Source organism: Phaethon aethereus (genome assembly GCF_964289735.1).
Source record: "Phaethon aethereus genome assembly, chromosome: 8".
NCBI lineage: Eukaryota > Metazoa > Chordata > Aves > Phaethontiformes > Phaethontidae > Phaethon > Phaethon aethereus.
In genome coordinates, this window is record NC_138584.1 from 9,054,055 (window position 1) to 9,062,239 (window position 8,185).

At 34.4% G+C, this 8,185-nt stretch overlaps 1 protein-coding gene across 1 annotated transcript; it reads left to right on the forward strand.

The window, feature by feature from the left end:
* Positions 1–8,185, forward strand: RO60 (Ro60, Y RNA binding protein; the record flags this gene model as incomplete). The annotated part of the gene is made up of 8 exons (XM_082002618.1): positions 1–580; positions 1,086–1,306; positions 1,554–1,700; positions 3,129–3,266; positions 3,592–3,708; positions 4,434–4,547; positions 5,019–5,165; positions 6,454–8,185. 8 exons carry the CDS (start codon positions 1–3, stop codon positions 6,604–6,606), a joined length of 1,617 nt encoding a protein of 538 aa, XP_081858744.1. The 3' UTR covers positions 6,607–8,185.

The following is an 8,185-nucleotide window of genomic DNA, read 5'->3' on the forward strand; positions in this document are numbered from 1 at the left end:
ATGGAGGACGAGGAAAAGCCGGTGCAACTCCTGGATGAAAAGCAGGTGCCGAACTCTGAAAGTGGTTACGTGTGGCATGTCACCGATATGAATCGACTGCAACGTTTCTTGTGTTTTGGTTCAGAAGGTGGTACTTACTACATCAAGGAGCAGAAGCTGGGCTTTGAGAATGCAGAAGCATTAATAAGACTGATTGAAGAGGGTAGAGGTTGTGAAGTTGTCCAAGAAATAAAGACATTTAGTCAAGAAGGCAGAGCAGCAAAACAAGAGCCCCTGCTTTTTGCTCTTGCAATTTGCTCACAGTGTTCTGATGCAAAAACAAAACAAGCAGCATTTAAAGCTGTTCCTGAGGTGTGTTGCATACCGACCCATCTCTTTTCTTTCATCCAGTTTAAAAAAGATCTGAAGGAGGGCATGAAATGTGGCATGTGGGGCCGTGCACTGAGGAAAGCTGTTGCAGATTGGTACAATGGAAAGAATGGCATGGCTGTTGCTTTAGCAGTTACAAAATATAAACAAAGAAGTGGTTGGTCTCATAAAGATCTTCTGAGGTTGTCCCACCTAAAACCTGCCAGTGAAGGTAATAAATTTTTGTTTGCCTGAAAATACCATGTTTTAAACCTTTTTTATTTACTGTGGAACTATTTTGGAAACCCAAGTACCATTGTAGACTGGTGATTGCTTAGTGATGGTTGTCCTGTAAGTGATACCTTAAAAATACGAGTGGTCGTATCAGAAATTGATCTGTTAATCTTCAAGGTAAACTGTTTGTTCCTTCTTTTTCTTGTTATCTGAAGAGAAGATAAAATAATACCATTCCCTCAATTTGTTCCTATTTGCTTACAAATGATGAAATAACACTTTTCGTTATTTGGGAAGATGTGTTTGGTTTCGTTTGGCTCCTTACTTCTAAGAAGACAAATACAGTAGTTAAAATGACTTGTCTAAGTTGTGTGTGTCTGACCTTTTTTATAGGTGGTTGACAGGTCTGAGAATGAAACCTCCTAACTCATTTTCTTGCTGGAATGATAAATGCCAGTATAAAGATGGTAATCCTGCTTGGAAAATATTTTTCTTTTCAATAGGAATTGCTATAGTCACTAAATATATTACCAAAGGGTGGAAAGATGTCCAAGAGGCTTATAAAGACAAAGCAGTTTCTGCTGAGACTGAAAAACTCTTAAAGTATCTGGAGGCTGTGGAGAAAGTAAAACACACAAAAGACGAATTGGAAGTTATTCATTTAATAGAGGAGTATGGTCTAGTTAGAGAGCATCTCCTGACAAGCCATCTGAAATCTAAAGAGGTAGGTAAACTTCATTAGCTCTTTGTTCTCTCTAGAGTAACGCTTCTCACGATCTTAAGTCTAGATTTCCATAAAAATAGCCTTTATGCTGTTTTTCAAGCTATTTACCCAAGTAGCTAAGTTAAAATAATGATGATCTTTGTATAACTCTTACGTTTATTTTAAAATACACTTATTTCACGTACAGATGACAGTTCTTGTAGTTTGGGAATCTCATTTTTTTTCCCTTCTCTTTCTTTGATTGTAGGTTTGGAAGGCATTGCTGAAGGACATGTCCATTTCTGCATTGTTGAGAAATTTAGGAAAGTTGACAGCAAATTCAGTACTTGAACCACGAGGTTCAGAAGTGGCAACAGTATGTGAAAGACTGAGAAATGAGAAACTGCTAAAAAAGGTAAGAACTTTTTCATAATCAGTGACAGCCTTTCTGGTTTTGAACCTCTTTCTAAACTGTATTTCACAGAATCACAGAATTTCTTCAGGTAACCTCTTTACAAAATAAAAGGGATGTTCTTTGGAGGAAATGTGTAGTTTATTCTTTTAAAAAACTGCAGTGGAACACCTGCATCTTTATTTTAAAACTTGTATTTCTCATCTCTCATTTGATTTTATTTTTTTTCTCCCTCCTTCTATTTCTGAAACTTTTCTACAAATGAGGTATATTGACAGCTAGGATCTTTTCTTAAATCAGGGCTGTGGCAAGCTTTGCCTGTTGGGTTGATCCATTACTTCTGAGTCTTGTAATTTAGAGTCAGCAATACAAGCTTAAAAAGTGAGTGGAAGTCACTTGTGTAGGATCCTAGGAAGTAAATGAAGAAACTAGCATAGCAGCTGAGAGGAAAATGAAGATGGAACAAGGAGACTTTCTCCTTTCAGAATGCCTTACTATCCACCACAGAAGTAAGAAAGTAAGAGGGAAGAGAGGGTTCCCCAAAGGGACAACAAAATTTTCAGGAATTTAATGGGAGATAGGGAAAACAAGTGGCTTTTCCTAATAGTTTTGTGAGTTGGGAACATTAAAATCAGGACACTTAACTTCTTCAAGACCATAGTTGAATTGAGAAGAGCAAAACTAGGTCCTTTTTTTCCCATCCCACTGCTCTTCCCTTTCTCTGGTTTCTTTAATCATACATAGTTACTGAGGGGCTGGAGGAGGGAGAGCAAAGATCGTGGCACAATACGTTGATGATGGAAGAAAAACAATAGACAGGCATTCAGATTTTCTAAAGTTTGCTGCTGGTAGTGTTTAATGACTGAAACTCCCCTGAGGAAAACAGTAACAAGATGTTGCTAAATCAGTAAAGCAAAGATGTGGTTTAGAATACTTGGATTGCGGCAGCCACTGATTTGGTTTATGTAGGGAAGGCAAAAAAAAAAAAAAAAAAAGCTGTATTCTGAAAATAGTTTCTTTGTCCAGTTTTACTGTATCCGATACAAAACTATTTTTAAGTTTGTTCTTTTCCTAGCTCACTCCTTTTCAACTTTCTCTTACTGTAAGCCTGTGATGGAAAATAGCACTTGGACAATCATAGATAGATCTGTGAAATTTCACCAAAATTCTGGTGGTGGCATAAAATAATATTTGGAATTCATTGGAGGGCTCTGTAAAGGGAATGAGATCCATTACCACTAACTGACAAGTATTAGTTCATATAATAGATGTGTAAAGGCTGCATGAACTCTTCAAATTTAACAAATTTAAAGTAACAGCATACTAAACCATTTATTTTTATACTAGGATCTTAGTTTTAGTTTGTTACTTCTTTTTTTTTTAAGGAGTTCAGATTTTCAAAAACTTTCTGTTGATTTCTTTTGCCTGTAGGGTAGAATACAACCATTCCATATTTTGGTTGCGTTAGAAACCTATAAAGCTGGACATGGAAGCAGAGGGAAGCTTTGGTGGCGTCCTGATGAAGACATTTTAGAAGCTTTAAATGCCTCGTTTTACAAAACTTTCAAGGTAACACAGTTCTTCAATTTGTTAAGCTTTTTAAGAATTCTCTGTTTTCTGAAAGCTTATAAAATTATAAACTTATAAAATGTTTGTTGGCTGGATAAAAATTTTGAAACTTTGTATAAAAATAATCTTAGGAATTGGGATTTTATTAAACAAAGAATCAAAACGTCATGATATATTCAGCTTTTGGCAACATTATTGTCCTAATGTTACCCCAGAAAGAATAAAAAAAAAAGCCTCACTCTAGGGTTTAAAGCAGAAGGAAGAAGAAATTAATATATTAATTATGTCTATCTATTTTCTTTTTTTTTTCTTTTTTTCCGTTTAGACAGTTGAACCAACAGGAAAACGCTTCTTACTTGCAGTTGATGTCAGTGCATCAATGACACAAAAAGTTTTGGGCAGCGTGCTCAATGCTAGCACAGTTGCAGCAGCAATGTGTATGGTGAGGCGTTAAACTTCTTTTATTTATAGCTATTTGCAGCTTGAGCTGCTCTTTTGATACAAAGGTGCACTAAAGCTGGTTAGAAATCAGAAGGAAACTTAATATAATATTTTCTGGGTACAGAAGGTGTGCCCTTGTGCCTCAAGGATAGACCAGATGCTTAAAGCTACTGGCAACCAAATTCAGAAAGCTCAATTTTAAGAAGCTGGTTTCCACTATAAATCAAAGTGGTCAAGGCTGCTCTTTCACTTATCTTAGATGAAAATACTTTTAAATTTTTTTCAGAAGCGTTCATAGAATAATACAGATTGGATTAAGAAATTTTGGGATAATTCTTGGGTACACTGGAGTTATCAATACAACCTTTGTATCACAGTCCCTTTCCCCTCAATTTGATGTTCTAAAGCTTCTTGTGTATTTATATGACAGAGGAGTCAAACTTGTGTTGGTGTTTAAAAATGTTTAGTGTTTTATGTCAGAGGGGAGTGAAGAAATATGGAAGTATCTTTAGTTACAGTAATTAGAGCCGTTCTTTAGCTCTGATTTTTGCAATGTTTATCTGCAGTAATATTACAGATACTTAAGGTGTAAAGTGAAGCGTTAGTGCATATGAGTTAAATACAGAAGGATATGTCATGTTGTGTGTTTGGTAGGGAATGCCTTGATTCAGACATTAAAAATTCTGAATAATATAACTAAATTATTTTTGTCTTCCTCTTTCTCAGGTTGTAGCACGTACTGAGAAGGATTCCCATATTGTTGCCTTTTCACATGAAATGGTCCCTTGCCCAGTAACGGCTGATATGACGTTGCCTCAAGTATTAGTGAAAATGTATGAAGTATGTAAAAAAAAAAAAAAAAAAAAAAAAAAAAAAAAAAAAAAAAAAAAAAAAAAAGGAAATAGCTGTTGCTAATGTTAACATTTAGAAGCCTCGGCAGTTACATTGTATTTTCTTTCTAATCAATTCTAGCACTGTGTTTAGTCTGTATCTATATAGTAAAACACTGGATTTTTTCCTCCCCTTTTTTTTTTTTTAGAGAAAGTCCAGCAAATATCATTATTTCAACTGCTGTATATTAAATACTGCAATTTAGAATGGCAATGTTAGGTCACAATGAAGTTTGAAAAGAATATTTTAAAAAATCAAACAAAAAAAAACCCTAGACAAAACTGAAATGAAATGAATGTGAACTGTTTTTTAAGAAACCTCTGTGTGTGATAAACATGAAGCTTACATCAGAAGTAATTTTGCCATGGTATACTAATTTCTGTATTAATATGTTCCATGTACTTTTTTTTTTCTTTTAAGATTCCAATGGGTACCACTGATTGTTCCCTTCCAATGATATGGGCTCAGAAAACTCAGACAGCTGCTGATGTCTTCATTGTATTTACTGATAATGAGACCTTTGCTGGAAATACTCATCCTGCAACAGCTCTTAGAGAGTACAGAGAGGTAAATACACTCTGACTGTTTATAATTGATGAGTAGCGTACAAAATAAATACCAGTTCTTAAAATGTTTTAGAAACTGAACTAGTTGTGGCTTTTTCAGTACGTAATTATGTATAGTTAAAACCTGATATATTCTGCAGTTAGGTAGAATTAGTGCACACATTGCACGAATCAGGCGTATTTAAAACCACTGAATTACTAAAAGGATTTGTAATTATCCTATCCTGCTAGGTGTACTGCAGTATCAATGAAAATTTGTTTGGTGTTCAGGGAATATATTAATTTCTGCATTCTCTATATAATTGATTAAATAAGTTTTTTTTAATAGTTCTTACAGAATGAAATTTGGCTCTCAGAATTAAATTTAACTGTGATGTCTGCAGTAGACACCGCAAAGTTTAAATTAGGGAAGGTGTCAATAGGATGGGGTGATAGCATCTTGTGAGGAAAGCTCATTATGTTTTTAAAGAGGCTACACTAAGGTGTGCAGCTTCATAATTTTAAACGAAAACTAAGAAAAATATCTTCTCCAAGCACATTGCTATTAGATACTCTCATTTAATTAGCAAACAATCTTTTATACTTTAAAAGAACTATTTTGTAAACTACAAAAAATACTTTTTGGCAAGCTTATATGTATGGACGTTAGTCTTCATATCATGTCCACCCAGTTGAAATTAATACCAAAACTCTTCAACTTGCCCACTGTGTTTTAGTTTTCTTAGTTGTGATTAGCTCCCATTCCTAAATTTGTTCTTTAAACAGAGTTCCTGTACTCTGGCCTTCATGCCACTTGCTTTGCTTTACCTTACAGGTTACTAACCTGCAAATTCAGCTCATTTAGCAGAATTGTCCAGGCCACAGTTGTTGGATTTCTTCAACCAACATTTGGAAATCCTGCCTTAACAAAAGCACACTCTTTGACTCCTATTAGATGACTTGATAAATGTTATTGAACGTTTTCTCTCAGAATGAACTGCAGAATGTTTGCATTTGAAATAATTGATGAATCTTAGTATTGCAGGAAAGTTGTGCTAATATACCACATTGTAATTATTTCCATTTATTTAAATGTGTCTGCTGCAGGTTAAGTACAATGATAATACGCAGTCTGCAATTCTGCTTATGGCATATCTAGTTTCTATCAGTATGCCTAATCAGACAGTGGTTTATGCAAGCAAGATAGCAAGATTTGACCCTCTGGGGGTTTAAGTTTAGTTACTGTTTAACTGTTTAAGTTACTGTATATGTGTGTACTGATTTTTTTTTTTTTTTTGTCCTTCCTCTAGAAAATGGGTATTCCTGCTAAATTGATTGTTTGTGGAATGACCTCAAATGGTTTTATGATCGCAGATCCAGATGACAGAGGCATGTTGGATATATGTGGCTTTGATACAGGAGCTTTGGATGTTATTCGAAACTTCACTTTGGATTTGATTTAATTTTCCAGGCATCTGCTCTTCCCAGTGGGTCCATTGCTGGCAACAGACTTCACCCTGGGAACTCCCAGCCAAATATACTTTATGAGAATGTGGCACATTATATGCATATCAGAATGTTACCTTTTTGTGAAGGGAAAACAAGAAAAGCAGATGAGAAATCTCTTTTCTCTTTTTTCCTGTTGCACACAACTTAAAATAACAGTGGGAAGTTTGCTAGAAGTAGCTACAGGATTACACAATACAAAACTTAATTTCATTTCTAATAGATTATAAATACTGAGAGATTTTTAATTCCCCCCCACCCCATTGCTGTGGAATGCTTGTTTGCAAGAATAAATTGATGAATTACTCTCAGGATGGGGCAGGGAAAAAAAGTAGGTTCAGTATTTTTAGTAATGTCAGTTTACAGCAACTTCATTGAGAGGGATTTTTGTTTTGGCTTTTTTTCATCTTTGTATTTTAAACAAATTACTAAGGTTCAACAGTTTCCATTGTTACACTTGAAATCTACAAAAGAAGTATTTTGTGGCACGTATGAGACCATGTGACTGTGATGCAGTATAAAAGTTATCCAGTGAAATTTTATACTGATAAAACTGAAAGTGGAAGAGCTTGTGCTAATCTTTTTCTATCTAGATTATCATCTGGCTTTTCAGGAGTAAAGTATAATTCTCTTTAGATAAGTTGAGGGGAAATGTCTGTGCAATGCAGTTTCAGAAGCACTATTTTAGAATTAATACGGTTTACAGGAAGTTCTAAAAACTGTTTTTAGTAGAAAAAGACCTTGGAAATGGCTGGGAAGCCACATTCAGTCCATGTTATAACTGCAGGAAGCATCAGCACACTTTCAGTGAAGAAGATCAACAAGTGCATGAGTCTTGGCCTGCTCTTGAAAGCTGAGTGGTAATAATCAGAAGCAAAAAGCTACATTTTCTTCAAAAGGATGTATTCAGTGGTACAGAAACAATCTTCCTAACAGGAGAATATTTCATTTTTAAAAATCTTTTTGTAGATTAATGTTACTTTTGATTTTGTAAATTAATTCAAGCTAACATTTTTCAAAACTACCTCCAGTTTATAGTGACCAATTCTTAAAAACTTTTATGAAGTGTACAGTTGCCTCTTTCACGTTCTCAAAACCTTGTTTAGGAAGTGATTGAAACTGGATTTTTTTTTTTTTTTTTTTTAGTCTGATAGTAATAGTGTGAATAAATAAGGAGAAAGTTAGTGAATATTTTATCACTTCGGAACAGGAATTGATAGCGATTCATGTGTATATATATTTAATTCTCTGTGTGTGTTTTTATGTATGTGTATATAGGGGGGAAGTTAAAAGATCTCTTTAGTAGATCACAGGCATAGAAGATGAGAAAGTTTTTTAGTGATGCTTTTACAACTTCCCCTAAGACATGTCTTTTATGCTAATTCTGGCTGTTTTAAACATTGAATTTGATGTTAATTTGAAAATAATTATGATTTATAAAAATAACCCAGTTGTGGTGACATATAAGACCATATTTTTCTGCCTAAACCCCAAGCTTTTAAATGTAAAATTCAAGTTCATATTATACTTTTGATA